This window comes from Plecotus auritus (genome assembly GCF_963455305.1).
Source record: "Plecotus auritus genome assembly, chromosome: 2".
In the NCBI taxonomy this organism is placed as follows: Eukaryota; Metazoa; Chordata; class Mammalia; order Chiroptera; family Vespertilionidae; genus Plecotus; species Plecotus auritus.
This window is the reverse complement of record NC_137771.1, coordinates 94,141,140-94,163,713: the sequence shown is the minus strand read 5'-3', so window position 1 is coordinate 94,163,713 and position 22,574 is coordinate 94,141,140. Positions and strand designations below refer to the sequence as shown.

Genomic DNA, 22,574 nt, shown 5'->3' with positions numbered 1-22,574 from the left:
AATCAATGGGCAGTCTTACTGAATCTTGCCTAAACATTTATAATGGACTGGGTATAACTTCAGAAAGCTAATTGTTTTCTCCAGACACCAGAAATGTAAACTTGGTTTCTTTTTTGAAGTAGGAAAAATACCGAAAAGAGATTCTTTTCACTGAGTTTGAAAATGGACCAGTACAACTCAATAATATTTGAAATGGTTTATTGACTCTGACCTTTACTTTATTGGCACTTTCTCCCAAGTTGCTGACAATGCTTTGCTGGCATAACTTCACTTTTTTCCTAACTGAGGGACTAGTTAAGACCAAAATCCATTACTTCTGTTTTATTGAGAACTGGAGAGTTCAACAGATTTATCCGAGTAACAAAGCCAGACCACCAAAGGGGCTGTGGGCTTGAACCCCGGCCCTAGGCAAAATTGCTTTCTCATGGAAATGCATTTCAGGGCTATTCCCTCAAGTTTCATCAAGGGAACAGCCTTGTGAAACCAACTACTGCCTTGAAATAGTGATATGGTTGAGTGATAAGGCCACTAGTATCAGGCACTATCCCCAGCCCAGGTTTAAAAGCATAGCTTTGGAGGCAGGTGGACACCTAATTGGGATCACACCTCTGTTACTTGCTATTTGAGTGATCTGGCACGTCACTTTTAAGCTCTGTGAGCTATGGCTTTCTCACCTGCAAAATATAGGACATAATTCCTATTATGATAGGATTGCAATAAGAATTAAGTGAGATGTGCATCTAGATTCCTCTCAGCACCTCAGAGACATCGTAAATGACCCATAAATCATAGCCATTTTTATTATTTGGGGTGGGGGGGTTAATTCTCACCCAAGGATATGTTTTCCATTGATTTTTAGAGAGAGCGAAGAGAGAGAGAGAGAGAGACACATCGGTGTGAGACACACATCAATTGGTTACCTCCCTCACTCACCCCGACCAGGGATGGGGATTGAACCTGCAACCCAGGTATGTGCCCTTGACCAGAAATCAAACCCACGACCCTTCCACCACTGAGACACAGTGGCCAAGGCTCATAGCCATTATTAACCTAGAATTCCCGTATGACGCCGCACCTGAGAATTTCTTTTATAATGTTATATTTGGTAAGTTCTGCTCCCTGAACAACTGTGGTCTTTCCCTCTCAGGCAGGGCAAACCATGAACATGATCAGGCTTTCCTCTCACTCTAGTTGCAGACCTAAGTCAAGTTTTTACCCACTAGTTCACTCCCAACCTGCAGGACTGGGTTCTATGTTTGCCAGGTCTAACTTTCTCTTCAACAACCTTATTCTTTTCTCATCCTGGCTTTTTAAAAATATTCTCTACTAATGATGAGGATAAAATGAGATAGAGTTAAGGGCCTAGCATTAAACACATAATTCTTTATTCTTTTTACTTTTTCTTTTCTTCTTTCATCTTTGCTTTGCTTTGTTTATACTTTCTACACTTCCTTTGCCAAGTAATATTTACTACTAAATTTATTCTCCTTTTCGTGATAAAGTCAATGTCGTATTTCTAAAAGCATCCTATAATCTAATTGGTAAATAATAATTGTTTACTGTGATATCGCTGTTTAAAAGCAATTGTGACCACAGTGGACATTAATGAATTGAAGTGAGTGCACCGAGGACAAAGATGAGCAGAGTCTAGTGAAAGGAGGCGAGGGAAGTCCCAGCCAGGTCACATTCTAGCTGGGGTCTTCCCAAGTCACCTCATCTTCCGGGCCTGTCCCCGCTGTGGGAGGTGACAGTGTCTACCTCTCAGGTCTGCCATGTGGGCCATAACCAGGAGAGCATGTGGGCGCAACGTTCTGGAAACTGCATAACTTACAACTTCATTTTCCTATTGTCGCTCACATTATTAACAAAGTGTCTTCAATTTTACACAGACTGTGCGATGGCAGGGCCAAGAGCTTTTTAAAATTTTATCAATATTTGGAATTTAGAAAGTGTTTCCATATATATGTACAAGGTTCTGGGGCAGGTTTCTGTCGGCGTGGTTTCCTCGTGTTAGCCCTTCAGGGGCAGAGGTGGCCTGGAGTAGTCGTGTCCTTCTCTAGGTGGCAAAAGCGGACCCTTAGGACTGAGCCCAAATACTGGTCTGACTATGAAGCAGGGAGTGCAGTCATTCCAGCTGCTTCTGAGGTGAGGGCTGTGTGATGCTGTTTTGTCTCAAAGGCTGTCTGGACCTCTCTGTTTCTTTGTTTCTTGTTTGTTTATATTTTATGCTGTGCTTTCCTTTAACATATATGGAATATTATTCAATTAGGTTATTTCCTTACCAATTTTAGCCCTAAATGTTGTTTGGCTATTTGAAAAATTAAAATCTCTCTTTTAGCATGATAAATTTAAATAGTCATATTAATTGCAAAATGCTTTAAAAACCTACTAATTCTCAATAACACTGCAAGGCAATTACAACCCCCCCTGTAAAATAGGGAAACTGAGGCTCAGAGCCATTAAGGGACTTCTCCTAAGTCACTTGCCCTCTAAAGGGGACTTGTGGGGTAAGATTCCATTCCTGATCTCGGAGGCTGCCTGCTCTCTGCTGCATCTGGCTGCCTTTACGTAAGCTCTATGGGAGCCAGGATTTCTCTTTATTTAGAGAAATGTGTTCTTCCAAGTGAGCCCCAATCATATTTGAAGCAAATTTCACTTGCATTTGTACATTTTGAGGCAAATTCAGGCAAATCATTGCCTCTCTGAGCTTTGCTTTTCTCTATTGCAGAATATGGGGTGGTTTTTAAATTGCCTTCTTGGGAGGCCTGGGGATTCTGAGGAGCTGCTGGAGGGTGGGCGGGTGGGGGGGGGAGCGGGGGCGGGGGCACTGCCTTGGGCAGGAAGTAGAGGCCGAGTGGGTGGGGTCTTCTCTGTCCTCTGCTAAGCAGCTTTACCTTGAACTGTACATACTGAATGATTCAGAGGGAACACATTTGAAGGGTGTCATGTGGGAGATTGGGATTCTGTTGCTTTGGAGAAAAAAAAAAAAAGACCTAAACCATGAGACCCTCAGGTCAGGGATGGAGCTCATAGTAACTAATCTAGATTGAGCTTACAAAGGCTTCCCCTGCATTAATGCAGAATTATTTTCTCCAAGTTATAATTGAGGAAACCGAGACCCAGCAAAGGTAAGCATTGTGACCAAGATATAGAGTTTAGAGGAGGAGAAATTAGGATTTGAGCTCAGATCACAGGCCTTTGACCATACCGTTCTTTCTACCAGGAATTCTGCCCACCATTAACCCACTCACCTTTCACCTCACTAAACCCTACCCTCTGCGGATCTCAGCTCACTGACACCTGCACAGGGAACCTTCTCTGACCTACCCATCTAAGTTAATTACCCTTTATGGAGCCTCACAGCTCCTTGTACCTCCTTTTCAAACCCTTTTAGTGGAGTTGCAATTTACAATTCCTTGTAATTCTTTCATTAATGCCTGTCTCTTATGCTAGAATGTGAGTTTCAGGAAGTCAGGTCATTTTGTTTTATTTTGTTTTGTTTTGTTCCATCATCAGATTTTCAGCACCTAGTCGAATACATGGCATATAGTACATGTTCACTTCATTTGTTGAATGAACGAACAGATCAATGAATGGAATGGGTGGGTGATGGACAGATAGACAGACAGAAGGCTATCTAAACTTGGAGGCAGTGATGTTAAACATGACATTTTCTGCCTCAAAGGCCCTTTCCCACTCTGACCACCAGTGGTCTTGAGAGTCCCCAGTAAAGGCCCTCCTGCTGCTTTGCTGCTGACAGTGAGTTGAGGGGTTTGAAGGGCTGTCATGGGGAAGAAGGACTGGAGTGAAACAGGACCAAGGAGTAGAAACACAGAAGCACTGGTGGGCTCAGTGAGAATGGCACTCCCTCTCCACCGGAATGGCCCCAGAAGCAATCAGCATAGGCTTTATAGAAAACACTCAAGCATAGACCAGAAAATCTTTAGGGTCCTTTATCTTGGATTCATTGCATCCATGAAACATGTTGCTTGCATGATGAATACTTAATCAATATATCACTGCCATACTCCAGCCCGGAACATTATAGAGAGAGGAAACTCAGCATGCCAGCCAAGCCCCTATTTTGTTACTCTCTCTCTCACTATTTGTTGAGAGATGGTTCTATTAATTAGACCCTTCACTACAGCATTTGCAAAATAAAGATGTCATTGGAAATGTATGTAAATTTCTCCTCACTAATATGTAATTCATTTATAATTAACTGGACACTGAGTCTTTCTTAAAGTAATTAGCCTTTTTCACCCATCACTCACTAAAGAAATAAACGCGATACAACATAACGCAGTCATGGGTAATTCTACTCATGTATAATGGGTAGAGGATAGACACAGCATGCTCCTTGGTTGGGTGGTTGTTAGTACCAGATGCCATAATGTTTCATCAGCCCTCTGTCATTTTGGGAGGAGTGAGATGTAAAAGTAACTGAGGGCTAGCTTCTAGATGCAGGGAAACTGTCAGAGCCAAGTCCTACCAGCCATAGGATTCTGCAGGGACCTGGTCCTCGACTCTGCTGTGGTTGATTGCTTACTGATGGATTTTCAGTTGAGGCTTCTTAGAACCAGGTGTGTAAGGCCCTCCTCTGTGAGCCCACCCTACCCCACAGCCTCCTGCCAACCATTTCTGTAGTCTATCCTCTATACACCCAGCCAGACACTCTGAACCACTCATCTCTCCTTCAGCCTGTCCATGTGTGCTCACAATTCCATCTGTGCCTTTACAGAAATGGCGTTTCTCCTTTACCACTTATGCATGTGCCAAATTTATGTCTCATACTCCCCGCCCCAGTTCAGTTGTCACCAGTGTGTAAGACTGTCTGCTCTCTCCCAGGCAGAGTAAGTCACTTCCTTTTCCCGCCATGCCCAGAACCAACTTCCTGATGTCATTGTACGTCACCCTCTCTGGCAGGTCATGCATCCTGTGGACAGCTTCTCATTGGACCATTTATAGAACATACACTCAGCAACTCCTTGTTGAAATGGAAGAGGGGAAATGCAATGAATGCACCCACCGCCAGTACCGCTTATGTTATTTTGCCAGCTCAAATGCACCCCTTGCCCTTCATACTTTAAGATCCTACGCATACCTTAAGATCTAGTCTCATCTCCGTTAAGTCTTTTCTGACTGATGTTATTTACAATCTTTATAATCAGTTTAATATTTAGTGTTAATAGCTTTGTCCTATTAGCTATATTTTCATGCTTGAATGTCTTAACCCCCAAATAGGGGGTTATCTAACCTAATCCTTCTTTGTATTATTTTTTTAGACTTCTTTCTCCTCACACTGCCACTGTGCTATGCACAGAACAGCCACTTCATGAATATTTATGTATTGATCAAGCAAATTGTGTCCCTATTTTACATACCCCACAAAGTCTACCTCAGCACAGAATAAATAATTGCTGACCAAAGGTAGCACTTCAGCTACCACAGTCTTCTGGTGTAAGCTGACTCGTCCACCCAAGTGTCAGCGTGCCGTGGGGGGAAGCTGCAGAGACTGCGGAGCTAAAGTTAGTGCTGTTGACTTTGACTTCGTTCACTAGGCCAGGGAGAAAAATAAAATCTCTTCCAAATTTTCTACACAACCAGAAAGCACAGAGCTTTGAAAATCTGTGCAACGTGAGACGTTGGTTGCTTCAAGTTGTTAGAAATGTTAAGAGGATGGTTGAGAAGATAATGGAACAGCTGAAAAGACTTTCAAATTTGGCCAAACCCTGTTAGCATTACAAGGAGGGATCTTAAAAATGACCTGCATGATCTGAAGGGCAGCTTAGTTGCGAGGTTCATGAAATCAGGGAGAACAGCTATCTGGGAGGATGGAGCCAGTCCCCCGCCCCCCACCCCCGGCCCCAACAGTGTGTCAGTGACCAGTGACCTGGGGTTCATTGTTGCTGTTTTCATTGGTTTGTTTTTAATATACGTGTGAGTCTAAATTTGCATTTCTAGTAATAGTCAACTCAGTTATTTGGATCAACTATCCTCAAATTTTTTCTATTGTGATAAAAAATATGTAACAAAATTCACCATAGTAACCATTTTAAGGGTAGATACAGTTCAGTGGCATTAAGTACATTCACATTGTTGTGCAATCATCACCACCTTCCACCTCCAGAATTTTTTCATCTTCCCAAACTGAAACTCTGTCCCCATTAAATACCAACTCCCCGTCCCCACCCCCTGGCCCTGGCACCCGTCATTCTACTCTCTGTCTCTATAAATTTGCTCTAAATACCTCATATAAGTGGAATTATGTAATGTTCAACCTTTGTGACTGGCCTATGTTGTTTAATAATGTCTTCAAGTTTTCTCCACGTTGTAGTATTATATTAGTAATCATTTTTTAGAGACGAGGAAGTTGAAGTTCAGGTGGTTTGTCGCAGGTCATTCGGGCCTTCCTGTGTGGCCCAAAGCAGAAGCCTATAATCTCTGGCTATGGAAATGGCAACACCAGGTGTTCACTATAAGCCTGAACTGTGCTAAACACTTTACATATATATTTTTTCATTCAGTTCCTTCAGAAATCCCGTGAGTTCAGCGTCCATATCTTAGAATAAGAACAGGGATGAGAGAATGGGAATTGGGCCAGTGGCCTGTGGCTGGGAAGCGGTAGCACTGGGCCAGCCGTGTCCCTGCACCTCTCCGTGGGAGATGCTATTAGAAGATCTCCCCAGAGCAGTTATTGTCATGTGCACGTGCATGTAGAGACCGGGAACACTGGCCCACTCTCCAGTGCTTGGCGTGAGACGCTAACTCCGAAATACAGGAAATGTTACTGGGGTTGATGGGAATAGAACGGGTGGGGGGAGGGGGGAGGCTTTGAAACCTCCCTGAGGACTTGGCAAGAGCTTGATGTGAAAAAGCATCTCCTGCCTATAAACTGTGCGTCTTTAAGGAGCTCTGAAGCTGCCAGTGTTGTGGTGACAGACGGATGGGCTGGGCTGGGCCGGGCCGGGGGCGGTGTGGCCGCAGGACCATGCAAGCTGCGCCCAGCCAGTTTCTCCTTCCCGTGCTGGCTCTCCCTCCACCAAGGCCGCCACTGGGGCTGCCTTTCCCAAGGCAGTGACTGTCAGGGAACCACCTGGCTGGGTTTCTTGTGACTGACTCCAGGAAACAGCAATCCCTCAGGGAAGAAACTGCAACCACAGCAGCAGCAGGGGAGGCAACTCCGAGGTTCATGGCTGGGAAGTGGGGGAAGGGGGCACTCAGCACGGCCCACTGGGGAGCGCAGGCCAACTCACTTTCTTCTTGCTTTCATCACTAATGCATCTCGCATCTGTGCTTTAGCCTGCCTGAAAATTCCTCTCCATCTCAGCCCTCTTCCCTTCCATCCTGTGCAGGCTTTGCAAATGGTGGCCGACTGGCTGGCTCGTTCCTGCCGAGGGACATTGACTTCAGAAATCTCTGTTCTCTCGGCTGACGCTGGGGTGTTAGAGCTGGAAGGAGCCTTGGAGCCTGTTTAGTGCAGCCCTCTTGTGGGAGAGCTTAAATGACATTGCCGGGCTGGACTGGGACCCCAGGCTCCTGCCTCCCTGGCCTGTTATTTCCCTACATGACACCAGGGGTGCCTCTGTCCTAGGAAACCTCAAGGCAGTTTGTTGGAAAAGGGGGTATAGAGACCCTGGCTCAGGTCTTGTCAGACCTTCATTCTCTCCTCTTTTATTTTTTTAATACAGGAAGGTAAGAAGGGAAATTTTGCTTAATTTCCAGACCACTTGTGTAAGTCATGCCCAATGCTGAGGATACTTCATCGCTGTCCCTAACTCCATTCCTGGCTCTCACAGCCACAGCCACGGTGCGCATGCTCTCCAGGAGGGACACTGCTCCCGGCCCAGGTCAGATGCCAAGCCCACTAAGGGAGGTTTTAAGAAACTCATAGGAAATAGTGTCATTCCTCCCCCAGTGAGCTCCATGAGTAAAGGGGGGAGATGGGACAAGCCAGTAGCTATTAAGCACCCATTCTGGGCAGCCAGGCTCTGAATTAGCATTCTTCAGGCATCCCTCACGGCATCAACACAAACCCTGGAAGCAAATGTTCCTATCCTCACTTCCAGGAGTCAGTGAGCTGCCCGGATCACACAGGGAGCAAAGGGTGAGAGCAGGGAGGGAGCCCAGGTCTCTGGCTACAAAATCGGGTTCTTCTCCACACCACCATGCCTCCTTCCAGTCTGCATTTTCTGGGCTGGCCATGAACAAATGGTTCACTCCCTCGTCCTTTTCCTGCCACATTGCTCCTCTGGCTGACTGAAACCCTGCCTGGGAAAGCATGCCAGGTCTTACCCTCTTGACGGGCACAGGGCATAGCCTGCGAGCTTCCGACAGCTTCTGCACAGGAGAGTCAGGGCATCTCATCCTCAGGACTCTGAGCACTTTCTCCGGCCAAGGAGTCCCGCATGAGTAGGTGATGACTACAGGGACTGCTGGTCATGGACCGTCTGCTCTGGGAGGTGCCAGTGCACCCCCAAGAATGTGAATTCACTGCTCTTGCCACAGATGGGAAAGCAGACCCTCATGAATGGTGCAGGAGCTGGGTGTGGGCTGCATCCCATGGAAGGTTTTATTTCGAGTTCAGAGCTGTGTGGTTGCTGAGTGAACCAAGTGGTTGTGTGAAAGAAGTACTCCAGCCCTCCTATCACTCTGCCCCCTGTTCCTTCTCTCCAGTGACACTTCCCAAAGCCCTGAGTCCTTTCGGGAAGTCTCATTGGCACACTGAGAACTAGAGAGCAGCTGTACTTTTGAAACTTGTTAAGTTCATCTCTTAGTTGCTCGGGAAAAAAGGGTAGACCTGGGACAGCTTCCCTTTAAACATCTAAAATGTTGGCGATCCCGTGCTAACCCAGACTTAACTATGTGCTGCACTTAAGCATCTTTTTCTTTGGCTCTAAGGTTAGGGCTTTGGAAGGAGAGGCACTAAAATACAGAATGCCTGCCTGCTGCCCTGCCCACCCTCCGTCCCACCCGGCCGCCCCTCGGCCATGGCTCCCCTCACTACGGGAGCAGCTGGGCATGCACCCAATGATGGAGTCCGGTGGACATTGATGATTACGGCGGAGCAGGGAATGGGATCCAAGTGGAAGTAAATTTCAGGAGTGTGAGTCATGTTTCCAGTTTCGTGAGCCAGGCTGACTCTCAAATGAGAACTGATGTTAGGCCAGGGGGAGCAGAAGAGGTGGGGGTGGCGGGGCAGAGTGCCATGCATCACTCATACCCTGCTGCTCACAGGCAAGCGTGGGCTGTCCTGCCCTGTGTTCTCCTCACTGGAGGTAAGTGAGCCTCTAATGGGCGGCATGGGCTGACTCCCTTTGGCAGGCTCTGTAGCACCCATACTGTGCTAGACAAATCACACCAGGTAATGCTTATGGGGAAGCACTGAGGGAAAGTCATTTGCTAAAGGAGCAAACCTCGGGTCCAGGAGGCTGGGTGGGCACGCTGGCTTCCCTGTGAGCCGTCATGGTGTGGCGTGCAGGCCCACACCTGTCCTCCCTGGGTGCTGCCCCAGCCCCAGGTGGGTGCCCAGCACGGTGCCTGGAGCCTGCTGTTCGCTGAATGACTAAATGAATCTGTGAGTGAACTAGTGATAGTTGAAGCCCTGGAAGCTCAAACATTCTAAGATTCTGACACTAAAATCTCTGTTAAAAATTCAAGCTTTTGTTACTGACCAATTCGTTTTAGCCAATATCTCAAAGTAATGAAATTCCAACACACACACAAAGAAGTTTAGACTCTCTTCAAACTCATTATACTGAAACTAGAGGCCCAGTGCACAAATTCGTGCACAGGTGTAGTCCGGCCAGTCCAGCCCAAATCAAGGCAGATTGGGGCTGGGCCTATCAGGAGGAGGAGATGGTGGGAGGTTGGCTGGCCAGCCCACCCTGATCAGGGCCCAATCAGGGCTGGGCCAGCTAGGGGAAGGGGCTGCGGGTGATTGGCCAGAAGGCCCTGCCCCCTATTGGGGTTGGGGGGCAGATTGGGGGCAGAGCCAGCCATGGGGAGGGGCTGTGGGCAGTGAGCCAGCCAGCCCTACCCCTGATCAGGGTGGGGGGCCTATCTGGGGTGAGGCCAGGTGGGGGGAGGAGCTGCAGGAAATTGGCTGGCTGGCCCCGCCCCCTATTGGGGTGGGGGAGTGCGATCAGGGGTAGGCTGGCCGGGGGGGAGAGGTGAGGGCCTATTGTGGTGGGGCGGGCTGATCAGGGGTGGGGCTGGCTGGGGGCAAGGGAGGGGATGTTTGGCCAGCAGCCCTTTCTTGATCAGGGTGGGAGAGTCCGATCAGGGGCAGTCTGGCATGGGGGAGGGGCCACGAGGTTGGCCGGCAGCCCCACCCCTTGATTAGGCCGGTTCGCTGGCCACAGTGGGCATCATAGTGACTGGTTGTTATGGTCATTATGGCCGTTACGGTCGCTGGCTTTTTATATATATAACTAGAGGCCCAGTGCACGAAATTCATGCACGGGGCGGGGGGGGGGATGTCCCTCAGCCCAGCCTGCACCCTCTCCAATCTGGGACCCCTCAAGGGATGACTGACTGCCCGTTTAGGCCTGATCCTGGTAGGACTGGGCCTAAATGGGCAGTCGGACATCCCTCTCACAATCCAGGACTGCTGGCTCCCAACTGCTCGCCTGCCTGCCTTCCTGATTGCCCCTAACCGCTTCTGCCTGCCAGTCTGATCACCCCCTAACCACTCCCCTGCCAGCCTGATTGATGCCTAACTGCTCCCCTGCAAGCCTCTTGGCCCCTAACTGCCCTCCCCTGCAGGCCTGGGTCCCCCCCAACTGCCCTTCCCTGCAGGCCCGGTCACCCCCAACTTCCCTCCTCTGCTGGCCTGGTCACCCCTAACTGCCCTCCCTTGCTGGCCTGGTCCCTCCCAACTACCCTCCCCTGCTGGCCTGATCGCCCACAACTGCTCTCCCTTGCAGGCCTGGTCCCTCCCAACTGCCCTCCCCTGCTTGCCATCTTGTGGTGGCCATCTTGTATCCACAAGGGGCCAGGATCTTTGACCACATGGGGGCAGCCATCTTGTGAGTTGGAGTGCTGGTCAATTTGCATATTACTCTTTTATTAGATAGGATAGAGGCCTGGTGCACAGGTGGGGGCCAGCTGGTTTGCCCTGAAGGGTGTCTCCCGGATCAGGGTGGGGGTTCCCTTGGGGCATGGGGCGGCCTGGGCGAGGGGCCTGTGATGGTTTGCAGGCCGGTCATGCCCCCTGGTGACCCAACCGGAGGCCCTGGGCTCTGGGATTTATTTATCTTCTACAATTGAAACTTTGTAGCCTGGAGTGGAGCCAAGCCTTGTGCTCGCTCCCTGAAGGCAGCCATTTCTGTTGGGATTTATTTATCTTCTGTAATTGAAACTTTGTAGCCTGGAGTGGAGGCCTGGGCCGGCCAGGGTGTGCGGAAAGCTTGGCTTCTTCCATCACCGGGGAAACCCAAGTCTCCCTCCTGCTCTCTCTGTGGCTTCAGCCATCTTAGTTGGGTTAATTTGCATACTCGCTCCTGATTGGCTGGTGGGCGTGGCTTTGTGAGTGTAACTGAGTAGTGGTTAATTTGCATATTGCTCTTTTATTAGATAGGATTTGACCTTCACACTCAGCATGACTATTCTCATTTACTTTGCCTATGAGTAGAAGCTGTGAAGTACATTAAAAACCAAACTAACAAAAACAACTTTTATTTGCCTTTAAAAAACCCCAGATTGTCATGCAGACTGTTATCTCCTTCAGGGAAGATTTCTTGTCCTAAAGGTTGTGGCCACTGAGGGCTGTGGCAGGTGCATCTCCATCCCTGCAGCTGTGTCTTCCCAGCCACCTTTAGTGGCCCAGTAGCAGGAAAGACCTCATTAACGCACCCCCTTTAGGCACTTCCCACCCCGCGTCCCTGTGATGCCCCCTCTCCAGCTTGTGCCCTCTCCGTTAGCCAAAGGGCAGAGCTGGAGGGGAACCTGGCCTCGGTTCATCTCCTTGAACAGAACAATCCTTTGCAAACCTTACCACTTCCTCGGGAGGTTGAGGTAGAGGAAGAGGTCAGAGCTGAGAAAGGGAACAGATGAGGAATGTGGTCGAGCAGTCCAGTGTCATAGTTGATAGTTGGGCTCTGAAATGAAATCCTCTAGCTTTATTAATTGAGGTAAAATTCCCATAAAATTAATTATGTTTAAAGTGCACAATTCAGTGGCATTTAGTACATTCACAATGTTGTGCAATTACCACGTCCATCTAGTTCCAAAATGTTTTCATCACCCCCAAAGAAACCCTGTGCCATTAGACAGTTCTCCCCCGACCCATGGCAACCACCAGTTTCCTTCCCATTGGCACGCATTCCCTGTCTGGAATGTCATATAAATGGGGTCCCACAGTGACGGTGGGCTGTGTCTGGCTTGGTTCACTTGGCATGTGTTGAGGCTCGTGCACATTGAAGCACGGGCAGCACTGCCTCAGCTCAGTGATGGGAGGCATTGCGGCGGGCACATCCGATGTCTGCCACTCACCCTGGGGCGGGGGAGGGCGGGGATGCCTCCTCCGTTTTACTGTCGTGAGCAGTGCTGCTGAGAATTCTCGTACAGGTGTTTACCTGAACACCTACTTTCAGCCCTCCTGGGTATGTTCCCAGGAGTGAAATTTCAGGGTCACATGGTAACTCTACGTTTAAGTTTTCAAGGCACCACCACACGGTTTCCCACAGCGGCTGCACCGTTTCACATCCCCACCAGAGCGCCCCGTTGGGAATCCAGCCCTGCCACGTACCAGCTGCATGACCTTGGCAGGTTGCTTCTGCTCTCTGTGCCTCGGTTTCCTCATCTGTCTCATAGGAACAATAATCTATTTACCCAATGGAGTTGTGAAGCTTAAATGAGTCGACATGTGCAAAGGGCATAGAGCAGTGCCTGGTATGTAACAAGCTACATAAATATTGCTGCCGCTACTATTATTGAGGGACAGTGGGGTCGTGGCAGATGAAAGATTGAGAAGCTTTGGGCCTAAAAGAGGCTGCACAGGTGATATAAAAAGAATCAATTGAGCCCTAATCCAGACAGGTGGGGCTGGGCACGGAGGACTTCCCTCCTGTTGAGGAATCGGTCTTCTTGTTCAGTGATGAGCACTGTCCCTCCACTCATGGCCCCGTGGTCTTCGTGGGCAGACCACTCACTTCTCAGCACAGGGAGTCCCGAGTCCCCCTCACGGCCAGCTGCCAGCTCGCCCCCTTCAGCTCTCAGCCAGCAAAAGGACAGGAGCACGTCCCACCACAGGAAAGCCCCACACAGAAACTTTTAGAAAACAAGAAAGGGCAGTCTCCTTCTCTCTTCAGTGATGTTCAGAAAAGGCACACCTGGTTGATTTTCAGCCAAATCTTCTGAATTATCACCAAATACTATCCTCTCAACTTATAAAATTAATCCATATGCTTATGATTCATGTACATCTAACTCACCCAACGGTTTTGTAGAAGCTGTTTGAACCCCAAGAATCCTTTCAGGAGTCTTCCTTGAAAGACATAGAAACAAGAAGATACTTTGCTCCCCATTCTTCTTTGGCTGGAAATCTCAGCTCATAGGTGGCCCTATTACCAACATTTCAGCTCAGGGTGAGCCAGTGAAAAAATACAGTTACCACAGTGGCACCTGGCACTCGTCTGGCACTTTATAATTTGCAGTCCCTGTCCAGACAGGTCTCTGCCCCGTTTGGAAAGGCCGTTGGGTAAGTGCTGTTGACTCTGTCATTGGAGAAGACACTGAGACTTGGGACGGGTGTGGTGGCCAGCACGTGGAGCAGCCCGGACAGGAGCGCTGGGCTGCTGCGAACTCCCAGCAGCTGCGTGTGGGTCAGGCATGGCTCCCAGCGACAGGGGATGAGCAGGAAATGATCTGGCCCAGCTGGTGGAGGAGTCCTGCCGGGTGCCCAGCTGGTGAAGGAGTCCTGCCATGTGCCCAGCTGGCGCGGCAGGGCCCTGCCCTGAGGGAAAGCATCCTCCAGCCTTACACGGGGCCTCTGACAGCCGGGCCTCCTCGGTCCAGGAAACACTAGAGGAGGCAAAGCAGCAAATGGGAAGGCTCGGCCCTCATTGATCTGGTATATTCCACTCAGCCAAGGGGCCTGGCAGGAAAACAGGCAGGAGAGGAAGGAGGGGAGAGCCCCTGAGAGCAAACCTGTGAAGGAGTCCCCTGGCAGCAAAGACCCAGGTGGCAGCTAGGGAGGGAACCCACCAGGGTCCAGCATTATTGGAGGCCCAGCACGCCTCCCCTGCCAGAGAGAACGGCCCGGCTGCTCCACCTGCAGAGAGAAGGGCATGGACTGGCTTGCCCGCAGCTGGGACTGCGAAAGAGGAATGTGCGTGGCTCGGAAGAAGAGGGCAGCTCAGACCCCCAGTCGCATGGCCAGGAGGAGGCCGCTGGGACAGGCGCTCTGCTGGCTGGTGGCGAGCTCTTCCTGCGAGACCGTGCTGATGCCCAGCAGCTGTGGTGCAAGCAGAAGGCATTGCTGCCACCACGTCTACCCGTCCAGAACCACTGGCTGTTCCGTGAAAATCAACTCCCCACCCCGGCAGAAGCAGAGGATTAGAGTGGTTGTTTGCGTGGCACAGAGATGATACGCGGTCTATATGGCACATTGTCTGTGCTTCCCACTGCCCGCAGGGCTGCTGACAGTTACTGTGGCATGCCCCGGCTCTCCGGGCAGCCCGAGCCCTGGGGCCGGTCTTGGGCCTCCAGAGACTGCAGTGGGCCTTCCAACATGGCCATTTCCTCGGACGTGAGGAAGGTGCAGGGGTGCTGGCGCTGGTCCCTGGCCCTGTCTGTTCTCAGAGTCCCTCCCGCGAGCCCAGGGCCACCTCCCACCCACTGAACCACAGTTTCCAGGGCTTGGCCCACGATCACATTCCTAACCAGCTTCCTCCCAGGGGTTTTGGATGCACCTGGTCCAATGGGGCCAAGGATGCCCTACCCACGTCCTTCCCAGTGGCTGTAACAGAAGCAGCTGCCAGCAGGAGTCCCTGCAGCTCGTCTCCATTCTCCTGGGGTTGGGAAGATCCGGTCAGAGCCGGTGGAGGCAAGCATGCGTGCTCTTCACTCACCACCTTTCTCTTTTATTCTCTAGGACACACAAGACCAGCCACTGCTACCGCATCACCTACCGCCACATGGAGCGGACGCTGTCCCAGAGGGAGGTGACTCGCGTCCACCAGGCCGTGCAGGAGGCCGCGGTGCAGCTGTTGGCCGTGGAGGGCAGGTTTTGATGGCGCAGCGGCACCGGGGATGCGGCCCTCGGGTCTCTCGGATTCGCTGAAGAAAAGAAAAGGATATTGTTTTGATAAAAGGGTCAGTTTTAGGACTTTCAGGCAATAAAGGATCGCTTTTGAGAAACTGCTGATACTGCATTTGTCTTTTGTTTTGGGGCGAGGTGAGAAAGGAGCAGAGGCAGAGCTTCTCCTCCAGAAGGCGTGGCATGCGCTGGGTGCCTTGGCCCTGGCCCCATTGCCTGCAATCTCCAGGAGGAAGTCTTGCGGAAGGGCTCCCCCAGGTCACAGCAAAGCCACAGGACATCGGAACTCCGGGCGCTGGAAGCTTTTCTGAATCAGCTTCCGTTCCTTTCTTCCTTCTCTCCCCTTTCTGCTCGCAAAGGCCAGGCCTCAGGCAGGGCACTGATGAAATGCCAGGGCCCCCTTGAAAGTGAGGGAGTCACAGCTCTGTGCTGGCGAGATATCCACTTGCTTTTCATAACCCGTGGCTTGGAGTCAGGCCTCTGGCCCTGGCTGAGCTTTGCTGCCTCTGCCCCCAGCGAGGAAAGACAGGAGCGCACCCAGCGGTCTGCAGGCCCGCAGGGGCCGTCCTCGCCCCCCTGAAAGTTTCATGTTCTCATGGGAGGCCTCCGCTTCCAGGGGCGACCTTTACGGAAGGATGTGGGCTTTGATGTTTCCCTTTCCATCCCAGACACTTAGTAGTCTGCCTGCTTCACTCCTGAGCAGTTCTAATCATCGGACCCCTCCCTGGCCTGTGTGGGAGCTGCGAGGGCTGGATAAATATTTGATGAGCGGTGGCCATTAGCAGCCAGCGGTGTGGGGGCAGGCAGCTGCTTCCAAAGGGAAGGAATGGGCCTGCATGTCATTTAGGGTATTCTCCACCTGGGCTTTTCCCTTGGGTTGTCATGGGAATTAAGGCAGCCGTACCCCGAGTCCCACACCCAAGCCTGGATCCAAACCGCTGCCCAGCATTTGGGGCCCCCTGGACGCATCTTCTCGAGTGGGCGGGTCTGCATGGGAACCAGGGTCATTCGTGTCTCTTCTTCTGCAGCCTTTGCTGGCATGGCTGACCATCCCTGACCCAGCTGTGGCTGCATCTCTGGAGACCTCTGCGTCCCAAGGCCAGGTAGGCTTGTGTTGGTATTCTCCAACAGAATGAGCAAGGGTAACATCCAGGATCAAACACTATGCTTGTGCCAGCCGGGGATGCCGGGCAGGGCAGGCTAACACCGGGGAGTTCACAGTGGGCTTTCCGGAGCGTTCCTCCGTGCTGTAGAACCAGCTGTGGGCTATATTTTACAGCTGAGGAGCTGAGCCAAAAGAAGCAGGGGACTTGAGCAGGAGCACCCCCGCTGGCGGCCTCCCATTCAGGACTCCTGTCTCGGTGCCTGTGGGTACTTCTACGGCTGTGCCTGGCACTCCTGCCCAAAATGGCCCGCCCAGCAGGGAGCCCAATGAACACCAGCTCTTGACTTTTTCATGTCATTCCCACAGGACAATCAGTAATGAGAAAGAAAAATATGGAAAGGTCATTTAATCCATCACTTTGCAGACCGAGGACGTCCAACTCCTCAAGCAGAGTAGGGTGGGCAGCCCCTGCGGTCCCTCAGCCCCTCCTCTGTGGGTGAGGACAATGGCCACGCCTGCCCAGCGTGGGGTGAGGACAGAATGGGACATTGCAGGGGCTGCACTTGGCAGGGAACCCAGGACCTACAGAGAAGCAGCAGGTGATGGCTGCTCTGAGGATTGTTGGGGTGGGGAAGGCAGAGCGTGAACTGCAGGCCTCAGTCGCGTCCTGGAGAGAAGCCACAGTTCCCATCCTCACACAGGACACTGAGTCCAGAGCCACAAAATGCCTGACTGAGGACAACACAGCTCCTTACCGCAGAGCTGGTCCCGTCACAGCCACTGCATTAGACACCGGAGTGTGTCTTTCGGTGCCAGGCCCACTGAGCCTGGTCACTCGTGAGGGTCCAGAAGGTGTAGCTGCGGTTGCAGCTACATCCTGGAGCTGAGGACCAGGGACCCTTCCAGCACAGGTGTGACTGCCCCTGAGGACCAGGGACCCTCCCAGCACAAGTGTGACTGCCCCTGAGGACCAGGGACCCTTCCAGCACAGGTGTGACTGCCCCTGAGGACCAGGGACCCTCCCAGCACAAGTGTGACTGCCGCTGTGACCAGGGACCCTCCCAGCACAGGTGTGACTGCCCCTGAGGACCAGGGACCCTCCCAGCACAGGTGTGACTGCCCCTGAGGATCAGGGACCCTCCCAGCACAGGTGTGACTGCCCCTGTGACCAGGCTGTCACAACACCAGCCAGACTGAGGTCAGCAGGCACTGGCTGCTCTGAATGTCATAGCAATAAATTCTGTGACCAGCTGCAGCCTCGGGGTGGGCAGGGGCCTCGTGGGCTCCATGGCCATTCGCACATGTGTCCCCTGCTGCCTCCCTCCCTGCTGAGGGGGACCCTGATACACTGATCCCTGAGCTGTGCCCTCTGGCTTGTCAGCCCCAGAAGCCATCAGCACAGCTCACCCCTGGACAGTGGTGGTCCAGCATCAGGACATGGAAAACAACCTCTTTAACACTGAAGCTAGTGAGTGAATTCAAAGAGCGTACGGTAGCCTTGAAACGCCCACACGGCAGGCTTTACCCACCCAGACCCCTCAGCGGGCACCTGTGTCCTCTGTCCCCACGCAGGAGCTCTCCAGTCTGGCCATGATCCCTGAAATAGTGCTTAGCAACTACCAGCAGAGCCGTCTGCCCGCTCCCGTCCACGGCACAGACAGGCAGACCTCAGAGACATTTCAGGTCCAGTCGCAGCCACCGCTGGAAGGCAAATACCGCAATAGAGTGAATGTCACAATAAAGCAAATACTAGTACAGTATCGCCATAAAGTGATTCACGGGAATATTTGGTTTCCCACTGCATATAAAAATTATGTTTAAACTATACTGTCGTCTATTAAGTATAAGCAATGGAATAGGTCTTTAAAAAAGTGCATACTTAATTTAAAAATGCTTTGTTGTGCCTGGCTGGTGTGGCTCAGTGGTTGAGTATGGGTTCATGCACCAAGAGGTCACTGGTCGAGTTCCAGGTCCGGTCACATGCTGGGGTTGTGGGCATGCAGGAGGCACCAATTGATGTCTCACATCGATGTTTCTCTCTCTCCCTCTCCCTTCCTCTCTCTCTAAAATAAATGAAGACACATTTTAAAAAATACTTTATTGCTTAAAAAGGCTAATGATCATCTGAGCTTCAGAGCACCACAGTTTTTTGCTGCTGGAGGGTCTGGATCAGTGTTGGTGAAAAGTCAGTATCTGCAAAGTGCAGTAAAGTGAAGTGTGGGAGGGATGGTGGAGCTAACGCTTACGGCGTGCTGGGCGCTGCGCTGCACATTCTTCAGTCACCTAGCATGGGGGCCACTGTTCCACGTGAGAAGTCAGCCTTCATGGAGTTTACATCCATCATCTCATCCAATCCTCCAAACCCCGGGCTGGTACCATTAGGATCTCCATTCCCCAGGTGTGAGATCGCCAGGCTCAAGTAGGTTGTGAAGTCAGAGCTGGAGGAGGTCCTTTTGCTTCCAGCCTGCACTCTTACGTTGCCTCCAGTCCTCCCCTGCCCGTGCCTGGGCACTGGGCCTACTGCAGTCAATGCAGGGATTTCATTCTGGACGCAGCAAAGGCAAAGGGCGTGGGCTCCCACCTCCAGCGAGCAGCAGCAGCCACAGGCCCTCACAGTAAGGCGCGAAGGCATGTTGCGTGGGTTCTAGGTCAGAGCCATCAGAGCTCTTCTTTATTGCCTGATGCTCAACGTAGTAACAGATTTCCACTTGCAGCCACAGCGGCTCGGGATGGCAAGTCGGCTGCTGAGTGACAGAGGGACGTTGAATGAATGTCTAGGCTCCTGCAAGGGGACCCATGTTCCAGAGATGTGTCCTGACTCAACAACTCACGGTGGTGTTGGCTCTTAGGTTTCTAGGTGGCTCCTGGGCCCAGAAATGCCCCATTGCCTTAAAAGCAAAAAAAAAAAAAAAGGCAAGCCACCAGCCAGTACCCTGTTCCAAGACAGGACTCCCTCCTCTGGTCCCTCTTCTGCCCAGTCCTGAGCCAGAGACTGTTCTCAGGAGGAGAGGGGAGCAGGAAGCCCTGTGGAGCCCTGGACCAAGCCCAAGGCCGAGCTGAGGTCCAAGTCTAAACCCGGTTGTGCCACAGGCGAGGCATTTGGAATCCCCAAGGTTTTATTTCCTTCACTCTAACGCGCGGAGGTGATGGTCCTGCCCATCCTACCTCGGACGAGTGTGAGCGGCTCAGTAAAGAGTGAGCAAACCGTGTGTAAAATTCCAGCATCTGTGAGCCTCACAGCATCTCCACGACAGCTGACCAGCACATTGCATCTCCTGAGGAGTAACAGGCCCAGGGCTAGCAGTCGGGGGTGCAGAGCTGGAACTCAGCACCTTGGTCTCCCCACCGTGCCACAAGGGGAGACACATGACGACGGGGTGACGGGCGCATCCTCAGCAGCCTCCATTGGGAAAAGGGGCGCCTCCTCAGCCCACTCCCCCAAACAAGGGCCTGTGCGTGTGTGTGTCTTCGTCTTTGTCTACTCTGGCCCGGCTGACCTCTTGATCTTGGACTTCCAGCCTCCAGAACTGTGAGACAGTCAACTTCCTGTTTAAGCCACTCAACCTGTGTATTCTGTTACAGAAGCCTGAGGGAATTAACACAGACCCCACGACAGAAGGGCTGCCCCCTTCTCTTTAGGCCTCTGAGCAGAGGGGGCCATCTGTGAGGGAGTGGCCACGCCCGGAGGCCGGGCTGCGGTGTGTTTGGTGGAGGGAGCTGTGGAGTGTGCTTTCCCAGAGTCCCTCCCTCCCCCTAGCCTCCATGGACCCCGACGTTGGGGCAGCCCCTTCAGGGGGACACTGGGAGGGCATCTGAGCTGAGAGACAGTGGGTGAGCCTCAGGACCAGGACTCGTGAGCAAGACTCGGGTTCCCCAGCTAAGGGGCCTTTCATGCGAGACAACCAGACCACAGATTCTGCCAGGCCATGACCTTGGCACGTGCAGCCCGCAGGACGCAAGAGACAGGGCACGACTGTCCACAACACAGGACAGGAGGGAGAGGAGGTCCTCCCTGTGCTCTGGGTGCTAGTCTGCTGGGCTCCCTGAGGGTCTGCCCTCACGGAGAAACGCATAGCAAATCCAGTTCTGACTTCGGGGCCCAGCCTGGCCCGCGTGCCAGCCCTGTGGGCAGGTGGTCGTGGGTGGTCTGTGAAGGGGTTTCACTGAACCCCAGTCATCAGTCATCGCTTCCCCGGGTCTGCCAGGCAAAGGAAGTCCTGATTGTTAAAGGGAATTGGGAGTAATCCAAGTGGCACCTTCGATCCCTGTCTCCTTTGTCTGCCCTCGAAGCCATGGCCTCAGGCAGCGCCCCTCCCTTTCTCCCCTCCCCACCCACCTGCCCCTGCCCAGCCCTCCCAGTGGAGAGAAGGCCACTGTGGAGGGACTCAGACCTGGATGATGGGCATGGAGCCACCGCCCCACCAGAGGGAGAGAAGTGAGCATGCTCAGCTGCTCACCCCCAGCCAGCTCGCCTGTCTGTGCATTGCTCACCCCATGCCCAGAGGCCCAGGCCAGCACAGCAGCAGCGCCTTGTAACGCACGAAAAGAACCAGCTCCCTGAGCTTCTCTGGCCCAGTACAGAGGCCAACAGAACTGCAAAGGGGAGGCACAGCCACGCCGGCTGCCCTGCCTCATGCCCAGGCTGTCTGGCCTGGGCCAGGCACCCGGTTGGCCACCTTCTCTGTGCCAGCCCCTCGCAGCTCCCAGTGGTGTGTGCTGGTGAGCCCAGGATCCTTTGTTAACTCTCGGAGTTTCCAGGGCCTAAAGAATGCTGTTAGTGGAGTTGCCTCATGCACGTTCTCAAGGTGGCGCAGGCCTTGGAGTCAGACAGGTGCACGTTCCAATGTGGCTCCTTGGGCGCTTGGCCTCTCCCCTCGCTGAGCCGCAGCTGCAGGCTGGGACCCGGACTCCTGAGAGGACCAGGTGGCGTGGCGCGGGAGCTGCCCATTGGCCTGGAAGGAGACCAGGAAAGGGAGACGGAAGTCAGCTGTGGGTCAGGGAGGCCACAGTCCCAGCAGAAAGGATTGTGAGGTCTGGGAATTGCCTGTGGCACCGAGAGGTACCCAGAGCCTGAATGCAGAGGAACCTCAGAGTTCATTCGTCCAGAGCCCCATTTGGGAGATGAACCGGTGGGGCTCAGAGAAGTCAATGACCTGCTGTGTTTGAATGATTTCAACTATAAGTGGCAGAACACCCAACCTGCGCTGATGATTTAACCCCGCAGAACTAGAGACGTCGGGCAGACAGCTGCTCGTGGCTTAGCGCTGTTACCGACACCCAGGCTCGCCTTGGCGTTGTGCTCTGCCAGCTGCGGTGTGCGGCGAGTTTTCCCTCGCGGCTGCAGTGGCTGCAAAAGCATCAGCCGGCACATGGCCACACAACCGTCCCAGCAGGAAGGAGAGCGCAGGCGGTATTGGTGGCTCTTCACAAAGTTCTTCTTACCGCAGGGAGACGTTCCTCAGCCTTCCTTAAGTCTCGTTGGCTGGGACTGTTCACCTGCCCACACACCAGCTTCAGGGACACCCGGAGAGGGACTATTATTCTAGCATTTCCAGCCTCTGGGGTGGCGAAGGGCTCTACCAGAGAAACTACGGGGAGCGGGAAATGCTATTTTACAGGCTCCCAGCAGTGCCTCCCAGACTGGCCCCAAAGCGTTCTGCTCCTTGGCAACCAGGGGCTGCAGCGACCCGACTGGAGCCCATTTCTCTCGGTGCCATGGGTGCCATTTCCAGATCTCTCCTCCTGTATTTTGCTGCCTTGTCTCTGAGTGGGGCCTTAACGACGGCTGGGGTGGGGGGGGGGGGATGGTGGTGAAGGGCAGGCGGAGGGGAATTTGTCCCCAGCCAGAGGACTAGTGAAGGCCAAAGTGGACCGAGCAAGCTTCGAGGCCAGGCCAGGTGAGGGTGTGGGTGTCTGCGGGGCTGTGCGGACAGTGCTCACCTGAGAGCTCCGATGGCTTCCCACCGGCCACCCTCACGGCCTTTCTGCCAGAACGTGGGCCAGAGAGGGCACTGGCGGGCCTGGGGGTCAATGGCAAGGACGCTGGTATTCAGGACACAAAGGCTCGCCCTCTGGACTGACTCTACGCAGCCTTGGGCAAACTACGGCCCGCGGGCCGGATCCGGCTGTTCTATCCGGTTCTCTTGCTCTCCCCTCTGCTCCTTTACTTTGAATTTATATTAGTTCACACAAACACTCCATCCATGC

General features: G+C 52.6%; 1 protein-coding gene across 7 annotated transcripts in view; it reads left to right on the top strand.

Annotated features, from left to right (window-relative positions):
* FARS2 (phenylalanyl-tRNA synthetase 2, mitochondrial) overlaps positions 1–15,356 on the top strand; it is a 625,994-nt gene extending 610,638 nt beyond the window's left edge. For all 7 annotated transcript variants that reach the window (XM_080657452.1, XM_080657447.1, XM_080657449.1 and 4 more), the window contains one exon: positions 15,098–15,356. In XM_080657452.1, coding sequence (XP_080513578.1) covers positions 15,098–15,286 — 189 coding nt within the window. In that variant the 3' untranslated portion in view covers positions 15,287–15,356. The remainder of the gene's footprint in view (positions 1–15,097) is intronic.
* The last annotated feature ends 7,218 nt before the right edge of the window (positions 15,357–22,574 follow it).